Source organism: Episyrphus balteatus, chromosome 2 (assembly GCF_945859705.1).
Source record: "Episyrphus balteatus chromosome 2, idEpiBalt1.1, whole genome shotgun sequence".
In the NCBI taxonomy this organism is placed as follows: Eukaryota; Metazoa; Arthropoda; class Insecta; order Diptera; family Syrphidae; genus Episyrphus; species Episyrphus balteatus.
The window spans coordinates 36757421-36777774 of record NC_079135.1 but is presented as its reverse complement, the minus strand read 5'-3'; the positions used below and the strand labels follow the sequence as shown (position 1 = coordinate 36777774).

Genomic DNA, 20354 nt, shown 5'->3' with positions numbered 1-20354 from the left:
GTTACAGTCACCCACATTATTATTGCGCCAAATGCGAATAAAAAAAAATAAATTATTGCAATACTATGTGTGTTTTTTAATTTCTCTAAATAGTTTTTGCACAAAAAAACGACATCGAGATATTTTAAATCAAAACAATTTACGTATTAAAAACAAAAAAAAATTAATGATGTTTTAGACTGAGTTTTATTGTTAAAAACAATATATTTTGATTGATTTTGTTTTTATAACTATATGATTAAAGAATAAACAAATTTCTATGCATTTTTTAAACATATTAATATCCTTTTTCATTTTTCCACAATTAAATCAAGATAAAGACTTGGCCCAATAATTTTTTGAGTGACTGTGTTTTTTTTTATTTGACAGCAGATTTTATGTTGCAATCAGCTGTTCAAAGTCAAAGTGACAGAAGCGCGCTTTGAGGATTTCTCAACGTAACGCAACGAAGCGACGCCCTAAAGCGTGATTGTGTTTCAGCTTAAATCCTCTCATGGTTAAGCTGAGTTATAGCCCTGATTCAAGGCCCATTTATGTTAAAATATCCAAATCCATGCTTGAACCAACTGAAATCGGCAAGTTAAATTCTTGAATTAAGGCTGAAACACGTTTGTACAACTGGCCCTAAGGGATTGCAGTTTCCAAAAGTAAAAATATTTCACTTATGGTCAGTTTCAAAAAGCCCTTTTAAATAGTTATCAGGCTTTTGCGTCCTAAAATTACGTTTGTTCCATACAAAAAACGTCATTTCAAAATTTAAAACCCTTTTAAATGATTATGAAATCGGCCAATCACTTTGGAAAAAAGTGTCCAGATAAAAATCCCATAGACAAGTTCTCGATAATTTGTATGGGATTAATTTTAGCTCAGCTAAAATTTTTCGATAATTTGTATGGGAGCTAAAATTAAGCGCGGTCTGCATACCAGCCTAAAGCCATACAATGAACTAAAAAGTGAAAAAGTGTGAAATTTACAAAAGTAAACATTTTTTATTTTTTTTAAACGCTATTTGTTTTTGGAAAAAACTACAAAAATTATTTTTAAGACCAAAAAATAAGCTTTCTGCATCATTATTTTTAATTTTGAGGTCGGAAAAACTGTCACAAAGGGCTAGTTGTACAAACGTGGTTCAGCCTTGGATCAGGAATTTAATTCGCCGATTTCGGCGGATTAGCAATGGATCAACTTTGGTTCAAGGATGGATTCAGGTATTTCAACCTATGTGGACTTAGAACGAGTGCTTAAAATTAATTTTACCCCCGGATTCAGAAGGTAAAAGTTGCTGAACCACCATATTTGAACAACTGGCCCAAATTGAGTTTGAAAATTTTCACTTTTTGACTTTTTGCAAAAAGTGGCGTTGTTGTTATATACCTTAAAGCCTGGTACGCTGCTGATGCGAAACGAAAAGTCTCCAAAGTCAACAGCGGACATGTTAACCCAAAAAATACCATCGGGTATTATAGAAAAGTAAAAATAATAAAAGTACAAATCAAAAAATTCAAGAAAAAACATCAAAAAATAAGTTTAAAAGCAAAAACAAAACAAATTAAATTTCGTTCAAGATTCCGTTATAGAATTTTGTATGGAAAATTTCGTTTCGCTTCAGCTGCGTACTAGGCTTTATGTTTTTACTGTGTTAATTCGGCTTACAAAATCCAACAACCAAATGTAAAAAGAATGAAAATATATGCCCTCAATTAGCAAATGGAAAACAATGCAAAACAAATATTTCATTCCTTTTTTAACATGTACCAAAATTTTCAAACGTGAGTGTACTTTCCTGAGGTTTGACAGCTAATTTTCCAGATATCCATATTTCAACACTTCGCCCGCCAAGGCCGCATACAAAAATAAATACAAAAGAAAAAAAAATATTCCACCATATGTTTTTTTGATATTTCTCTGAAATTTATGAATTATGACGTAGAACTGTATCGATGATTTTCCTTCCAAGTTAAAAAAAAAACTCATACAAGTAGTAATAAAATTCGTTCCTCAATACCCACTAAAAACTATATTAATTTATTTACAAAGTGTAAACAATGGTATAACGAGAAATTGCTGTGCAATAAAAAAATTCCTATTAGAATCATGCATGTAAACAAACTTCCTTTCCTGTTGTTGCCTTTACCTTCATCTACTATTTCTAGTTGGCTTGTATTACGTAACGAATTGTTTCGCAAATGCTTGATAAACAACACTCGACAAAATTTGATAAACAACACTAGACATAAATCTGACAGTGCTCGTTGTCTAGTTCAATCCCTCGGTAATAATCATCGTCAACCAATTTCGAATAACCATCTCAGTTTGACCAATAATTGCATTTCAAATTCAAATTATAGAAATTTATCCCGGTATTCTGCAAGCACTATAATGCGCCCTCATACAAAAGCATTTTCATTCAATGACTATCATGTCATTGGTTTCGATTTGGATGGAACTATTCTGAGATATAATTTAGATGAAGTAGTTCCTATGGAGCATGAGTTACTTTGTCGCTATTTGGTTGAGCACAAGGGATATTCCAATCAACTATTGGCATTCCTAGATAAACCATGTGAAATGGATTTTTTGCAAAAGGGTTTGTTTCTCGATGCAGAACGTGGGAATGTCTTAAAATTAGACAATAATGGATATATCCTCAAAGCTAATCATGGAACAAGGACCATGACCGATTCGGAAATTTCGAATGCTTATGGTTGCGAGAGAAAGTGGTCAGTGACACTCCAGTTTATCAATGACCCGTTGTGCGCTTGGAATGGTCCTCTCGCAGAAAAAATGCGTTCTTTGCTTGACTATTTCGATATCAGCGTAAGTTTGGTATTTGCCCATGCCATTGACGAGATTGATGCTAAAAGAAAACTTAACAACACCACCGATCAATCTCCATACAATGTGTGGGCTGATATCTTAGAAGCCTTGATACACATTTATACCAGAGAGAACTTTAGTAATGGAAAGAGTGGTTATTTTGAAAAAATTAAAAGCCAACCAGATCGTTATTTATTGAAAACCAGTCCAGTAGTTATCGATTGGCTGCGAAAGCTTAAAGAGTCGAATAAGAAACTCTTCCTATTGACCGGATCGCATATAGATTTTGCAAATTTCACTGCCTCCTATGCTCTGGGTGAGAATTGGAGAGACTTATTTGATGTTGTGATATGTTTTGCCCGAAAACCAGGTTTCTTTCATGCTGGGCGAGAATTTCACCAAATCGATGGTTTCCGAGAAGCTGATCCAATAAACTTGGATGAGAATTTGGAATTTAACAAAGTTTATTCAATGGGAAATTGGAAACAGTTGCAAAAGGCGTTTGCTCAAAGTATCGATATTGATGTGAGTGATATGAGGTCTTTGTATGTGGGAGATAATCTTATTCAAGATGTATACGCTCCGGAAGCTTTGGCTGGCATGGATAGTCTTGCTATATCGGAGGAAATGCTTTCTGAGTCTGAAGAATCGGAATTGCCAAATCATTTTAAAAAGATTATTGCATCGAATTATTGGGAGTCGTACTTTTATGAAGATGGAGTGCCAACACTTTGGACGCACATTGTAGCCAAGTACTCAAAGATGTGTGTTCCGACATTGGAACATGCAGCAGCCAAGCCAATTGATTATGAATTTAGAATGAACAATGAAATCGGTTTCTATCCATCGCCACCTGTAGTCGTAGAGTAGAAGGAAAAATAAAAACAAAAATTCAGAAAAAAGCACAAAAAATTGCTTACTATGTGACTTTCTAGCTTTAACAAATAATGCAAGTTAAAAAAAGAATCCAGTATAGATAATGCGTTTTAATTTATAAGAAAAAAAAAAAAAAAAACAAATTTTGTAGCTAATTTTGAATAAAATATATTTTATTGTTATGTTAAATAGAGAGGTTTTTTAAATATTCGAGATTTATTTCTTTTTTAAATACGTTCGATAGCCATGGCAATGCCCATGCCTCCACCAATACACAAACTAGCAACACCCTTTTTACCTCCGGTGCGTTCTAGTGCATAGAGTAGAGTGACGAGAATACGTGTTCCTGATGCAGCAATTGGATGACCCAATGCAATAGCTCCACCATTTATATTTACTTTACTTGGATCAAGTTCGAGACATTTGAGGACGGCCAATGCTTGAGCTGAAAATGCTTCATTGAGTTCGTATAGATCGACTTCCTCTTTGGTCCATCCAGCTTTAGCCAACTAGAAGAAAAATTAATATTTTTTAAATATTTTTTGAAGCTATAACAATATTATACATACAACTGCTTTTACTGCACAGACAGGACCGATACCCATAACAGTGGGATCGCAGCCAGTTTGAGTCCAAGCAACTATTTTGGCCAAGGGTTTTAGAGAGCGTTTTTTAAGTTCCGCATCAGACATTAAAAGAACAGCGGCTGCTGAATCATTAATTCCAGATGCGTTTCCAGGTGTTACAGTTCCGTTCTAAATGTGTTATACAAATTGTAAAAATTTAATACAAAACATAAACATTACCTTACCGCTCTTGAAATTAAGTGAAGTAATGATTGTTTTTCTATTTTTAAATATTGCTTACAAGATAACTTTATTGGTATTTTTGTATATATTTTTAAACTGTATGTAGAGTTTGGAAACAAATTCGACTTAAAAACTAATATTCGAAATCGAGCTAAATTTTAACTCCCATAAAAATTATCGAAAAAATTTATCCGAGCTAAAATTTATCCCATTATAGATAATTTGTATTAACTGCGAAAATTAAAAATTAATATCAAGCTTAATAATGGTTTTCGAAACAGAAGAAGTTATGCGAATGCAAATCAATTTTGTTTTCGACCAATTAGTAAAAATAGTAAATTTAAATGTTAGATGTTGTTGTTCAAAGATTGTAATGGAATTGACTAAAACAGCATCCTAACTGCAAGTATGGAAACATACGAAAATTAAAATTTAGTGCTAACTTTAATCAAGTACACCGCAGTGTATGTACAAAATTCTCTGAAATGTAAAGACAAATTTTAATTTGGATAGTATTTCTTAAGGAATACTGTCTTAATTGGTTGCCGGTCTCTTCTGTGTACGTCAGGATGATTTTATTTTATTTTTAAGTAATAAAAATAGGCACGTTTATCAAATAGTTTTAATCAGCTGATAATGGTTATCAAGGAAATTAACAATTAATTATGTGTTAACCCTCTTATCTGAAATAATATTTTTTTCTCTAGGTGTCAAAAGCTAAAGTCTATTGCAACTCTAAGGTGTAAGCCGTAGTATGATTCATATATATTTATAAATTGTGTTACCTATTCAAATAATAAAATAAAAAACTTTTAAAACCAATTTAATTTCTTTTCTACGCCTCGTATTTGAACATTTTTTGGTTAACCACCCACAACTCGTGGAATGCGTTTTTTTCTAGGCTTATAAAGCAAACATTTTTTGCATAGGAAAAAACAATGAAATGAAAATGTGATTAAAATTTTTTTTTCACACACGGAATTGTTAGCTAAACTTATGCCGCATATCGGTATTTTTCCAGCGCTTACAAAAAATTTAAAAATTTTCAAATTTTTTTTTGCAGTTAGGGATTAGAACTAAAGAGTAATCGAGACTACTCATTAGCTTAGCTTGGTCATTATAGTCAGAATTATGTTAGGCTTAATGTAAGAACAATACAAAACAAAAATGACACAAATTTTAAGACTCCTTAAGGCTCAAAACTATAGCAAGATTCTTACTACCATAGACCTAGAAATCCTTTTTCGCACGTCAACATCAAAAAATCAAATATCCATTACATATTATTTAATAGTAAGATATTAGATTTTTTTGTTTATAATATGGTTGTACTCCTTTATTAATAACTGTGGCAATATTACTATCGACAAAAAAAAATAGCGAGCTGTGCTATACTCAGCGATTAATAGCGTGGTAGACTGAAATTAACTTACATTCATTATAAAAAATTTTTTAATTAAAATTGTAGTATGAAAGAAAACTATAATCAATTTAATAAAAAAAAGCCCTGTAATTGACCTTGATAACTTTTAGTTCCTTTTAAAAAATAAGCAAAAAACTAGAGGTGACCAATGAAATCACATGGACCTTTGGGGTCAAGTGAAAGAAAAACAAACATATACGTCACTTTAAAAATAAGCAACAAAATTAAGATCTAAACCAGCGATAACATTATGAACTATTAGGTTGGCTAAAGTTTATATCAAAGATCACATGTATCAACATTTTTTTTTGCTCAAGCTAGATTTAATATGCATGTAGTTGACCTCGGTTATCTACATAATGTGACTATTAGGGTCAAGTCAAAGATTATCATGCAAGTTAACATTTTCTATTTCTAAATTTACTGAAAGCAGATTAAGTTCATAGGGCCGAGCAACGCAAATAATATTTTGAAATATTTCTGTGGAATTCAAGAAGTTTTCTTTTAAAAAACGGGTATGGTTTTTTTTTATAGTTGCTGATGAATGCTTAGTAAATTTTTATTGAGAATTCGCCTGCGAAAAGCAATATTAATAACTCTATAGAATCTATTTTTTTATTGCTGTCGCCTCTGCGCCGACGAATTATTACGACTTTTCGTGAAGAATAATAGTAAAATAAAGAGCTCTGCACAACAATATCACAGTATATAGTTATTTAATGAAAGTATAGCCAATCTACTAAAAACAGGTGAAACCACAAACCTCCAATTCCAAGCATCTAAACGATATAGGGACAAACTTAGGGCAGTATTGAGATTTTTTCAGAGAAGAGAGTTCCAAAGTTTTTTTTTTTTGAGGATAGTGAAAAGTTCACCTCTGGATGTACATATAAAGTGAGTCACATACACTCAACACAAAAAAAAAAGTTTTTGAATATAAAAAAATAAAATAATTTTAAAAAATATCAAATAATTAGGAATTTTGGTTTAAACTTTTTGTAAAACAAAATATGTACATAAGAAAAATGAATAAATGCGTTTAGAATTTTGTCTCAAATATTTCTTTAGTTGGTGGTTTCAAAAAGTTATTCATTGAAGATCGTTCAAATAATTTGATTTTATTCATATTATTTGTACGATGAGTATATCGGCCGTATTCTGCTATTCGATTCATGTAAAAGTCTAAAATAAGAAGCGTTTAAAAAGGGCGTTAAAATTAAACTTAAACAATTTTTTTTCTTTGAAATATCGAAAACAGACGGAAAAAACGTTTTGCTTCCGAAATTAAGCGTTTTTTCAAAGAAATGTTAACGTGGTAAAGGAAGGAAATCTTTCGATTCACGTGAATCGAATAGCAGAATACGGGTGTATATAATTATATCTTCGTATGCATTTAATAATTTCGGGTTAGATTGATTTTTTTTTGTGTAAATTTAAATTTAAAATAATATTTTCTCATATTGCTTTAAACTTAAAGATATGAAGAATTCTCAAAAACGTTTGCTGAAATAAACAAAAAATTATGTTACAACAAGAAAATATTGCTAATCTCGGCAAAATTCGAGATCTGTAAAATTTGATCTCGGATCGTAAAAATAGAATTATGCCAATATTTCTCTGTATTTTTTACATAATTGATTTTTTTGTGACATACGGTAATTCACATAAGATGTAGGTGTTTCGAACTACATTCTTAATGACTTTTCAGTCTTTTTTCTACTTGCTATATATCTTAGAAAAGAAGGCACAAAAAATAACAGTTTAAAAGCTTTAAATTAATCAAATTGCAAGCATTTGGAATTGGAATTTAAAAATGAGAAAATTGAACAAATATTTTAATAAAAAGTTTTAGAAATTGAAGTAACATAATAAATCAAAGCCCTTTCCACTATATAGAAGCAAGTACAAGCGTACCAGTCTTGCCTCGTGCGCCTTATTTATTATATTTCGTCATATTCTTATTTTTTCACCATATCTATCAGAAAAATGAAGAAAGGTGCAAGATTGAAAAAATGGCAAATAAATCATTCTTTTTTCCAATTAGAATAGCCAACAAGTGTTCTATTATACTATTCATCTATATCAAACTAATGTTGAAAGCTTCAATTTTGATATTTACTGGGAAGGCTTAAAATAGCCAAACAAAATCAAATCGATCTAATAAACGTCAATAATAATAAAATAGTCTTTCGTAATAAACTAAACTACTCGTAAGTACCTACCTGCCTACAATAACAAATTAGTTTACTTATTTACGTAGTAATATATTTAATTTAAATAATACTTTGTTGTAGTAAATTGCGTTTTAAAACTTACATCAACAAAACAAGGCCTCAGTTTTGCTATAGACTCGATTTTTGCATCTTTCTTAATATATTCATCTTTATCAAATATAATAGTTCCTTTGCGTTCCACAATTTCGACAGCTACGATCTCTTTATCAAAATAGCCATTTTTCTGTGCAGCCTCTGCTGTATTCTGTGAGCGTATAGCATTTTCATCTTGTTCCAATCGAGTGATACCATATTGAGTAGCTAGATTTTCTGCTGTCACACCCATATGAATGTTATGCATTGCATCTGTGAGTCCATCATTCAATATTGTATCGAGAAATGTGCCAGCACCCATTTTGATTCCATCTCGCATGTGCATGACATGAGGTGCCTTTGACATACTTTCCTGACCCCCACAAATAACAATTGAAGAATCACCTGATCGTATTGATTGATACCCCAGAGCAACAGTCCTTTTTAAATTGGTATTCATAGTCAAATAAAAATTATCTAATTTGAAATCAATTTTGTTCTTACTTAAGACCTGAACCACAAAGCATGTTTATGCAATAAGCAGGCACATCTAAAGAAAGTCCAGCTTTTAGAGATGCTTGTCTAGCTGGATTTTGACCTTGTCCAGCAGTCAAGGTCTATACAAGAACTTTATGCAAATAAGTCTAAAGATATTTTTATCTGGGTTTCACTTACCTGACCGATTATCACTTCATTAACATCGTTGGGCTCAGTGTTAGATCTTTTGAGAACCTCTTTTATCACAATGCTGCCCAAATCAGATGCTTTGAGCTTCGAAAGTGTGCCATTGAAAGACCCTAAATATTTTGGTGAAAGTTGTAATGTAACGTTTTTATGATGTTAATATGAATATAGTTTAAAATTGTTATTCGATACAGTGGAAACTATTTTAATTTTCATTCAAAGAATAAGATAGTTTATGCAAAAATCATCAACGTTACGAAACTTAAAAAAAAGCATCTTAATTATAACTACATAAATATACGTATCTAGGAACGTAGGGTATACATACCAATTGGAGTGCGGGCGGCTGAAACGATGTATACTTCGGGCAAACTCATTTTTATGAACAAACACTAAAAATGTATTAAATTTTGTGGAATGTGAAAGCTAAAGGCACTACAAGAAGGCGAAGACGAACCAGAGAGGTTTTCCAATTTCAACTGAAAGCAAAAACGTGAAATGATTCTCGAATAGGTTCCGCATTTTAGAATAATATCTATTCTCTTTTTTTTGTCTCAAGTAAACTTTTACTCTACTTGTTGATAACAAAAGAGTGACGGACGAAAGCTCTAATGTCGTTTTGAGTGAACTGTCAAAATAAGGAGTGTGTGTGTAAGGAAAGTTAAAAACTATGTGTGTGTGTGTGTATAAGGCAGTGCTGCCAGGTTTTATTATCATTAAAGCGTTCAGAATAGCATACATGTTATCAAACATGAATAGCCGATGTGAACGTACTGTTCGAAATCAAGGCTTGACCACACCGGAAAAGTATGCGGTAGAGGTTCGGAATGAAAACAAAAATCGAAAGTTTACGTGTGGAATTTATTTCATACGATTACCCGTACCACCACCACATACCATTCCGGGGTGGTCCAGCCTTCATGGCTCCAAATCAAAACTAATTGATTTTTTGCTTGTCTCGAGAAGTTTTCTGTGGAAGTGTGATTTTTCATGATGATGATGACAACAAAAGCCGAATTTTAATATCCCACTTGATCCATATAGATCAATATTTAAAGCCAGAACTATAATTGTTGGATGCGTTGGACGAAACGAAGGGGAACAGCGCTCGCAACCGCACTCGACGGATGAAAACTTGTCGAAAAGTAAAAAAAAAAACAACAACAAAAACGTGAATTTGACATTAGCATCCGACTGCTTCCTCCAATTATAGTTCTGGCTTAACACGTATTACAACAACTGCATGAGATCTTGCTTTTCATCAGGATCACAAATCGTGATCTTGCTTTTCATCAGGATCATGAATCGTGATCTTGCTCATGTAGTTGTTGTAATACGTGTTAATTGGTGATCTATATGGATCAAGTGCGATAGTAAAAAAACGGCTATTGTTTCTATAATTTCAACCAGACAAACTCTTCCGAAGCTATCTGTCAAATCTCCAAGTTGCGATAGAGCTTCGGTAAATTTTCGTTTAAGCTTCTTATAAACCTTATAAGGAGATTGTTATGAAGGGTCCAACTTGAATAACGTTTTCTTGTCCCAACAACCTTAGTGCCAGTTGTACAAACGCGGATCAGTCTTCGTTCAAGAATTTAACTCGCTGATGGTTTCGGTGGATTAGCTGCGAGTCAACTTCGGTTTAAAGCCTGGTACGCTGCTCGCGCTAAATTTTAGCTCCCATACAAATTATCGAAAATTTTTAGCCGAGATAAAATGGATCCCATACAAGTTATCGATAACTTGTATGGGAATTTTATCTCAGCTAAAATTTAGCGCGAGCAGCGTACCAGGCTTAAGCATGGATGTGGCTATTAGGTGTGTTTTTTATTACCACCGGTCTTAACTGGACAAAAAAAACGCCTCGGGGCTTAACCTGAAATCTTGGCAGCACAGTATATTGAATGTTCCGAAAACAGCAGACACAACAAAAATTTAGTCATATTTTTCGCTTTCGTCATTTTCTTGTATTTTGCATGTATGTTTTACAAAGAGATATAAAAATGTATGCTAGCAAAACTATTTTAATACATTTTGTCCTTCCAAACGTGAGTTTTCACGTTTTTAAACAAATTCTAAACAATTTATGAAAAAATTAGTTTGGTAGCACAGATTTAAAACTCTTCAAAAAGTTAAGCCCAGAGAAATCTTCGGGCTAAACAACTAAGCCCAAGGGGCTAAGGTGTTGTTGTATTTAACATGTAAATTGCTTAGCCCAGACTGCGTTTTTTTTGTCAAGTTAAGACCGGTTGTAATAAAAAAAACACCTATTATTACATATATATAAACCTTGAACCAGTGTAAACCTCAGCTTTACTACCGATTTCAGAAGATAAAAGTTGATGATCCATGGATTAAATATTTGTACAACTGGCCCTTACTAAACTTGAAAGAAAGCGAAATTTGGATACGCGGTTAAATGCTTTTACCGAAGCTGAAATGTTAATTTGGTTTGTTCAGTAGTCGAAACAGGCTATAAGCCAAACAGAATTGAAATTAAAGAGGAATGAAAGGACTCACTTCTCTTACCTGAAAACTCCCTTATCATACTTAAAAACTTAAAGCCTGGTACGCTGCTCGCGCTAAATTTTAGCTCCCATACAAATTATCGAAAAATTTTATCTGAGCTAAAATGGATCCCATACAAATTATCGATAACTTGTATAGGAATTTTATCTCGGCTAAAATTTAGCGCGAACAGCGTACCAGGCTTAAGCCTGGTACGCTGCTCGCGCTAAATTTTAGCTTCCACACAAATTATCGAAAATTTTTAGCCGAGATAAAATGGATCCCATACAAGTTATCGATAACTTGTATGGGAATTTTATCTCAGCTAAATTTTAGCGCGAGCAGCGTACCAGGCTTTAAGCCTGGTACGCTGCTCGCGCTAAATTTTAGCTCCCATACAAATTATCGAAAATTTTTAGCCGAGATAAAATGGATCCCATACAAGTTATCGATAACTTGTATGGGAATTTTATCTCAGCTAAATTTTAGCGCGAGCAGCGTACCAGGCTTTAAACAAAAAAAAATTTAAACAGCTTGTCAGAGGTTAGATGCTCAATTTAGAGATTCATCGTGTAAAATACAACACAATCATTTCGTATCTTACTTTTTAAACACAACTCTGACAAATTTTTTTCTGATATTTTGGCATCACCGTCTACCGCTATAATTTGACATTTCATTTCATCTCCAAACATTTTTAAAAATTTTGCATCTTTTGTATTTTGCTCCTGAATAATTACAAAAATTAATATGCCAGCTCAAATGGAAACTACACAAACAGCCGAAGAAATAAAGCGAAAACATTTGCCATGGTAAGTTTTCAAGTATTAAAGATAACAATTTTTTAAACACCAATTGGAAACATAATCAGGATTGAAAAGTATCGACCGTCAAAGTTCGAGGAAATTGTAGGCAATGAGGACACAGTTAGCCGGCTTTCTGTTTTTTCCACCCAAGGAAATGCCCCAAACATCATTATTGCTGTAAGCTTGTTAACTATTTCATGAAGCTTTTATATATTTATATTTTTCACTATAAGGGTCCTCCAGGAGTGGGTAAAACCACAACAATTCAATGTCTTGCACGTATCCTTCTCGGCGACAGTTACAAAGAAGCTGTTCTCGAATTGAACGCATCAAATGAAAGAGGTATCGATGTAGTTCGTAATAAAATAAAAATGTTTGCCCAACAAAAAGTCACCTTGCCAAAGGGAAGACATAAGATTATTATCTTAGACGAGGCTGACAGCATGACCGAAGGAGCTCAGCAAGCTCTCAGACGAACCATGGAAATATACAGTAATACAACACGTTTTGCTTTAGCATGCAACACCAGTGAGAAAATCATTGAGCCAATACAATCCCGTTGTGCGATGTTGCGTTTTAGCAAACTATCGGATGCTCAAATTCTTGCCAAACTAATTGAAGTTTGTCAAAAGGAAAATCTCACTTTTGAGGAAGAAGGTTTAGAAGCTATAGTGTTTACCGCACAAGGTGATATGCGACAGGCATTGAATAATCTCCAATCGACGGCAAATGGGTTTGGGACAATTACTGGGGCTAATGTATTTAAGGTTTGCGACGAACCACATCCCATGCTTATTCAAGACATGCTGGAACATTGCGTGCACAATGATATTCATAAAGCTTACAAGATTTTGGCTAAACTCTGGAGGTTGGGCTATGCTGCTGAAGATGTTATTGGAAATATATTTCGGGTGTGCAAACGAATGTCATTCGATGAGAAGGTAAAACTTGAATTTATTCGGGAAATAGGTGTCACACATATGAAAATTGTGGATGGATTGAATTCGTTGTTGCAACTTACGGGATTGTTGGCGAAATTGTGTGCTATTGCAGAGAGGAACTAAACAAGCATCAGGTGGATTGTGTTTTCTTTTTTATAATGATTGGTTCAAATACAAATTTAATTTTTAATGTTAATATTTTTTGTTTACGTTTTACTTTAATGAACTTGTTTATTGGGTATGCAGCTAATCACTTTCTTATAAGGGTCAAAATCATGGAGGTGGAAAATTTGATGTCCAGGCATTTTTTTTAATCAAAACATTTATTTAAAGTTTTTTTCTCATTTACCAATTAAAATAGTAGACACGCATCTACGAATATATTTGTTTCGGTTAGAAAAGATACAATTTCTTTTTTATGGCATCTTATATACCCAAAAACAGAGTTCCCGGACATGTCCATAGCTCGAAAACTTATATTCAAATGACTTAAAAATACATTAAAGTGAATTATTTTTAAGTATTTCTTTTCTAAATACTACATATACACAATACTTTTTATAAATTGGTACATCTCTTACAAAAAAATTAAGTTTTGTTATTTTTTATACAGTTGTCCCAAGAAAAATGACGCATAAAACAAACATTTCTTAATGTATCAATATTAAAATCATCTAACGTACAAATTGTGCTGCAAGCAGTTTTTAAAGTTGATTTTATATAGATTTATCTTTCCACGCTTATTTTAATGGATATATATATAAAATGTATGTAAGAAGCTTGTTTTCGTTTAATTTTTAAGTAGCGTACATCAATTAACCGTCATTCCGGGAACGCTTGTTTTGGGGTATAGTTAGATTGAAATTTTATTTTTTTTTTTTGTGATATTATGATCAAAAATCGAGGCCACTACAATATAATCTCAAAAATATTTCGTTTTACTTTGTGACATAAAAAATAAAAATAAATTATGGTCAAAACGTCATTCCCGGGAACGCTCTTATAATCTGAATAAATAATGTTGCCTTACACTCATAATTTTGCATTTTTTAGGTTTTTTTACTCAGTATCCGATCGAAGTATGGCTGTAATATACACTTTTATCAAAAAAGTTACAAAAAAACAAAAGAAAAAATTACTTATGTCCTAAGTGTTTCGGACGTGCATATAAGCATTTTTTTTTGTAGAAATCGGTCTCTGCCCCAAGAAATAAAATTTCGAGTATAATTTTTGGGGTTTTGCGGCAAATTGAAAAATATACATTTTTGTGCTCTGCCCGTTCATAAACCAACAAATTATGGCTAAAGCGAACATTTGAGCATGAAATTTTTATCATAAAACAAAGTTGATTTTTTAAGAATTCGGTCATCGAAATTTCCCACCTCCATGATTTTGACCCATAAACAATACATATCTAGGAAAGTAATAAAATTTAAAAGACTTGAATAATGAATTCACTTATTAGGATAAGCAGATAGTTATACAATTCATTATAAATTGTTTCATTGATAAAATAACTTGCACTTTTTTGCTGTAATTTAATCGCTTGTAAAACCAGTAGCGGTTGTAGAAATCGGGTAAACAAAAAGAAATCAACTTGGTGATAGCCAATAAATCTTTAGTTAATAAAAACTAACCAAGTTGAAGAAAGTTAAAACACCCACGCTACATTGGCTCGGCCACATAAAAACTCTCATTATTTTCAGTATGGTCTATAACTTTTGGAACAATATCCTAGTTCTTTATTATTCTCAAAAAGAACCGAATACTTACTTCTATAATTTGTTTAAAATGTAAAATAAGTTACTACTGAGTTGTAGAAAAAACAGGGCTAACATACATTAGGATGGTTTTTTAGTTTGCAAATTTTGAAGTTTGTATGTTTTCAGAGCCTAGTAATAAGGTTAGAAAGTTTCAAGTCTCCAACTCAAGCACCTGAAGTTTCTTATCAGAATAACAACCTAACATGGGGTTTTGCTCCATGAAATATAAATATAAAATTCCAGCCAAATTATTTGTTTTAAAAATTTGAAACTTGGTATTCTTAAAAAAAAAAAAAAAAAAAAACAGACTAATCAAAAACCTCCTCCTTTTAGGAACTCGGTTAGAAAAAACTGTTTTTTTCCTTTTTTTTTGATTTTCTTTTTAATAAAAAAAAAAAAAAAAATAAAAAACTTAATGTTTTTTATCACCAACTTTCACTTTTTAATATTAATGTCGATTTCCATTTGAAACAGATATTTTTGTAGCAAATCCAATGATCTCTTGTGGCAAGTGGATATTGCAAAAAGATTTATTTTTATTTGTAACTGTGTGCGAGCAATTTTCCCATATAAAAAAAAACCTGGTCAAAAGTTAATAAAAACAAATGTTCACATAAATGTGAAGAGATTCTTTCGCGACCAAAATCCACCTTTAAGCGTCTTGATAAGCTGTACCGGCATAAAACAATATTAAACCGAAAAAAAAAAATTCAGTAATGGCTACTTTTTGTATTTTTGAGTACTTGATTTTAAGAAAAAAAAATCAACGTATTTTTTGAAAATTTTACTTAATTTTAATTTAAAGGCTAGCAAAATTATTCTTCTGTTTAAATTTCGTGAATTAAATGTGGTAACTGTTCCAAAAACATTCTTTAAATTTCAAAAATACGACAGAACATCAGTTTTTTTTTATCAAAATCGTTATTACCATTTTTGCGAAACGATTATTTTTTTGATTTTTTTTAACAAAATTGACCATTTTCGAGAAAATTATACTTTTCAATTATACTTGTCATAAGTACCGTTAGCTTTAGTCCAAGAAAATGTATTCCAAAAGCCCTCTAGAGAGTCTAAACATGTTTTATGTTACCTAAACTTTATTTTCTTTACGAATGCATAATTTCATAAGTATATAGTGCCTAGTTTATAGTAAACAAAAACATAGAATCCATTTGACCCCGTCATTTCAAGATCCTCTCAAGTCATGATTTTTTTGCTGAAAATGGTTCCTTTAAACTAGATGCGTATTCTGGATAAGAACCAGGTAAGTTAATACATTCCTTTTCCCCTTCAAATTTTACTGGTGAGAAAAATCTTAACACGAGTAACGACTATTAATTCCGCTCTTAATCGAAAAAATACCATCGAGTTTTATGTCAAAGTCAAAATAATAGGGGTATTCACGATCCGGTGCAACGAAAAGGTGTAAAATTGCTAAATTTTATTTTTCTACTACTACATCTACAAAAGACAAATTTTGCACCATTGTATTTTATTTTTGCAATACGGTTAGGGTATAGCAAAAGTGTAAAAAAAATTATAGTCTGTAGGTATATTTGGTTATTTTAGTTTAAGAAAATGTTACACTTTTGCACTTTTACAATGATACAAGACCATTTGCATCGAATCGTGAATACCCCTAATAATAATACCTACAAACGAAAAAAAAATCAAGAAAAAATAAATTGCACGACTGGGGTCGCACGTACTTGCTCTTATGCTTAAAGTAACTATAATGTTAAAGCTTTTTATTCAAGAAATTTAAAATTTGATATTTTGAAGAAATTTCATAAGTAGTATAAAAAAATTAAATCTGTTTTTATAATTAATTAAACTCCGTTTTAAATTATCTTAAAAAAAAAACAAATATGCCATTTTATTTCTAGTATAAAAAGGTATTTTTAGAAAAAAATTTTCGAAAATTGTAGGAGCCGTTTTTTAAAAAAATAATTTTTTATGTATAAAAATTTCTTAACATTTTTCAAAAAAAAAGTTGGTATGCCATTTTGAAGAAATAATTAATTTACACATAAAAACTAAATTTCAAAATTTTTCATTGATCCGTTTTCAAAAAATTGATTTTTCAAAAAAAAATTTTGAAATATTTTTTAAAAATCCAAAATTGCGTTTTTTGAAAATTTTCTAAATTTTTAATATTATTTTTACTTACACACGTTTGTATAAAAATTTTCATTTAAATCGGGTTAATGTTGTACGAGATATTCAGAAACGAAAAAAACCGTTCTATGACAGGTACCGTTAATAACGGTACAAAAAATATTTTTTTTATTTAAAAAGTTGGCTCTTATGTGTAGTACTACACACAAAAATTTTAATCAAAATCGTTAGAGCCGTTTTTGAAAAAAATTAACTTTTCTATTTCCGTTATATGGCAGGTACCGTTAGTTTTGGTCATAAAAAAAAAATTTCAATTTCCCCTCTAGGGAATCACCAAAAACTGCTAACTACCAAGTTTGAAGAAAATCACTTCACTCGTGTAGGCTGCAGCTCCAGATAGAGACAGACACACAGACAGACAGACAGACAGAATTGCCGGACCCACTTTTTTGGCATTCTCCATCATCGTAATGTCATGTAAAATTGTTATCTCGAGTTCGATTTTTTTTACGAATCCTAAACTTGCCCTATAGTACCTATATCGCAAGTAAAAATAAAGGCATAACTACAACGGCCACTTTTTGCACAAAGTGAAAAATTTTAAAAAGTAAAAAAAAATGTTCTTCCTAGCGCTATGTGAGTTTGAAAAAAAGCTACAAAAACTGTTTTTGAAACCAAAAAATAAGCTTTCTGCATCATTGTTTTTCATTCTGGGGTCGGAAAAACTGTCACAAAATAAGTTTGAAAATTAACACTTTTTGACTCTTTGCAAAAAGTGCTCGTTGTAGTTACACCTTAAATTTCGTTGTGCTATTTTTGTATTGAAAATTTCGTTTCGCTTTGTGCCGGGCTACACGGTGATTTTTCAATCGCCTAACCAAGAAAATATAAATTGGAACGTGATTGGGCACAACACTGTGTAGCCAGGCCCTTTAGCTTTAATAATTATGTAAATAAATAAGTTTGTAAGATTAATTTTTCAATATTAAGCCATAGAACTCCAAGATTTGTTTGAAAGGGCATGAACAATTTTTGGACTATGTTTTTATAACCGATTCATTCGGTTATAAAAAGGCAATTGTTATCAGGGTTAACATTACGAGAATCCGTTTTTTTTTCGAAATTAAACCATGATTATTTTCCTACTAACATGTTTGGAAGTTTTAATGTTTCAAATTTTTAATTAATTTTTCATATTTATGACTCTTCACAAAAAGTTTCATACTGTGATTTCGTCGCCGTAAAGCAAAATTGTTCTAAGTCACAAAAAGCAAATTTTACAGGGGACGATTTTTAAGTTTCAAATTGGTTTAAAGCGACAATTTTCTGCTCGTTTGCCATTCAAGTTATATTTTTTATAATGTTTGTTCTTTTCTCTTGAATAATACAACGTTTCCACCTAGTCTAAATCCGAGGTTAAGCTAAGTAGATTTACGGCCATATTATTCACTAGTTTAAAAAATACATCTGGATGTAAAGAAATTGAAATGTCAAAAATAAATCCAAATCAATGATATTCACTATCACAATAGCCATTTTTAACTATATTATTTAACTATTTTCACTGTTAAAATCGTGATAACTATTTTGGATTTGGATTTATTTTTGACATTTGACAATTTTACATCCAGATGTATTTTTTAAACTAGTGAATAATATGGCCGTTAGAATAAATCTCGAGATTTATTCTAAATCTCGGATTGAAAGTAGATGAGAACTTTAGATTTAGGGTAGTTAAACCCAAATCTGAGATTTAGCGAAGTAGATTTACAGCCATATTATTCACTAGTTTAAAAAACACATCTGGATGTAAGGAAATTAAAATGTCAAAAATAAATCCAAATCCATGATATTCACTATCTCACAGAGAAAAAAATAGTCATTTTTAACTATTTTCATAGTTAAAATCGGGATAACTATTTTGGATTTATTTTTGACATTTGACAATTTTACATCCAGTTGTATTTTTTAAACTTGTGAATAATATGGCCGTTAAAATAAATCTCGAGATTTATTCTAAATCTACTTAGCTAAATCTCGGATTTAGGCTAGGTGGAAACATAGTATAAAATATACAAGTTTACCTCATTAATAGGTGCATACCTACTATTTTTAAATATTTTTTAAAACTAAAAACCCAAAATTGGACATAAAACAATTCCTATACAAGTACGTTTTTTCCTTAAATTAAAAGTGGGCTCATTTTCAAAATTCTACTTCCCTGTTTGTATTGTTCTATGTCCCATTAAATTATATTACCTATCTGCGGAATGAAATTTTTTTTGACAAAAACGGTTTTCAAATTCAGAAAGAGCACCCTCAAATTAGTAAAACTGCATCATTAACTCATTTTCGGTAAAAAGTGGATTTAGAACAATTATTAGGTGTGTTTTTTATTACCACCGGTCTTAACTGGACAAAAAAAACGCAGTCGGGGCTAAGGAATTTACATGTTAAATGCAACAACACTTTAGCCCCTTGGGCTTAGCTGTTAAGCCCAGAGAATTCTCTGGGCTTAACTTTTTCAACAGATTTAAATCTGTGCTACCAACTCAACTTGTTCGTAAATTGTTTAGAATTTGTTTAAAAACATCAAAACTGATGTTTGGAAGGACAATTATTATTTTAAATATTTATTTAATAGTTAGTTAAACTTTTTTTTTCAAAAACACACAAGAAAACTCAAAAGCGAAAAATATGACAACTTTATCATGCCTATTACCGAAGACGCAGATGCACTGCTGCGGGAGTGAGAGTCACTTTTACAAGATTTCGTATTCCCGAAGCCGCCGGTGCGGAAGTGATAGAATGACGTTTGGCTATGTAAGTGTCAACAATGACATATGTCGGTAAGCAGTTTAGTGTGTTTTCGTGGATCGATAATACAGTTCATCCCGGGGAGTTCACAGATTGAAATTTGATTCGGTTGCGGATCGAGTAGATTCCCGGGGACTGAGTCACTGCGTCTTCTGTAATAGGCATGTATATTTTTTTGTGTCAGCTGATTTCGGAACATTTAGTATGTAGTGCTGCCAATTTTTCTCGCTAATCCCCGAGGCGTTTTTTTTTAACCAGTTAAGCCCGGTGGTAATAAAAAACACACCTATTATTTTGCTTTAAGGCTTATCTACATTCACCACTTTTTGAAAAAGTACAAAAGTGAAAATATTTTTTTTCTCGCTAGCGGGATTTTTTTGTAAAAAAGAGTTTATAAATTGATTTTTGGACGGAAAAATAAGCATTCTGCATCATTTATTTTAATTTTCTAGCCCGAAAAACCATACAAAAATGCGTTTGAAAATT

The 20354-nt window shown here is 31.6% G+C and overlaps 3 protein-coding genes across 4 annotated transcripts; 2 read left to right on the top strand and 1 right to left on the bottom strand.

Moving 5' to 3' along the window:
• The first annotated feature begins 1925 nt into the window (after positions 1–1925).
• Positions 1926–3816, top strand: LOC129909811 (5'-nucleotidase domain-containing protein 1). 2 transcript variants are annotated; one of them, XM_055986908.1, is made up of 2 exons: positions 2158–2272; positions 2349–3816. In XM_055986908.1, the coding sequence occupies exon 2, from the start codon at positions 2380–2382 to the stop codon at positions 3685–3687; it is 1308 nt and encodes a 435-aa protein (XP_055842883.1). In that variant the 5' UTR covers positions 2158–2272; positions 2349–2379; the 3' UTR covers positions 3688–3816. The 2 variants fall into 2 exon arrangements, with proteins under 2 accessions (XP_055842882.1, XP_055842883.1); XM_055986907.1 differs by having other exon boundaries at positions 1926–3816.
• A 29-nt stretch (positions 3817–3845) lies between these two features.
• Positions 3846–9427, bottom strand: LOC129909812 (acetyl-CoA acetyltransferase, cytosolic). The gene is made up of 6 exons (XM_055986909.1): positions 9244–9427; positions 8907–9028; positions 8736–8848; positions 8242–8671; positions 4263–4448; positions 3846–4202 (listed from the first exon to the last, which is right to left on the bottom strand). The coding sequence occupies exons 1-6, from the start codon at positions 9290–9292 to the stop codon at positions 3921–3923; spliced, it is 1182 nt and encodes a 393-aa protein (XP_055842884.1). The 5' UTR covers positions 9293–9427; the 3' UTR covers positions 3846–3920.
• Positions 9428–12036: 2609 nt separating this feature from the next.
• On the top strand, positions 12037–13366 carry LOC129911973 (replication factor C subunit 2). Its single transcript, XM_055990017.1, has 3 exons — positions 12037–12235; positions 12295–12406; positions 12463–13366. Exons 1-3 carry the CDS (start codon positions 12174–12176, stop codon positions 13291–13293), a joined length of 1005 nt encoding a protein of 334 aa, XP_055845992.1. The 5' UTR covers positions 12037–12173; the 3' UTR covers positions 13294–13366.
• The last annotated feature ends 6988 nt before the right edge of the window (positions 13367–20354 follow it).

Excerpts from the sequence above, each read along its gene's own strand:
- LOC129909811 (XM_055986907.1), top strand. The coding sequence starts at position 2,095 with ATGCATGTAAACAAACTTCCTTTCCTGTTGTTGCCTTTACCTTCATCT.
- LOC129909812 (XM_055986909.1), bottom strand. The coding sequence starts at position 9,292 with ATGAGTTTGCCCGAAGTATACATCGTTTCAGCCGCCCGCACTCCAATT. Across the intron at positions 8,672-8,735 it reads CTTTGTGGTTCAGGTCTTAA|GACTGTTGCTCTGGGGTATC; the intron begins GTAAGAACAAAA and ends CAATTTAAAAAG. Across the intron at positions 4,449-8,241 it reads TGAGGCCTTGTTTTGTTGAT|AACGGAACTGTAACACCTGG; the intron begins GTAAGTTTTAAA and ends TAACACATTTAG.
- LOC129911973 (XM_055990017.1), top strand. The coding sequence starts at position 12,174 with ATGCCAGCTCAAATGGAAACTACACAAACAGCCGAAGAAATAAAGCGA. Across the intron at positions 12,236-12,294 it reads AAGCGAAAACATTTGCCATG|GATTGAAAAGTATCGACCGT; the intron begins GTAAGTTTTCAA and ends AAACATAATCAG. Across the intron at positions 12,407-12,462 it reads CCCCAAACATCATTATTGCT|GGTCCTCCAGGAGTGGGTAA; the intron begins GTAAGCTTGTTA and ends TTTCACTATAAG.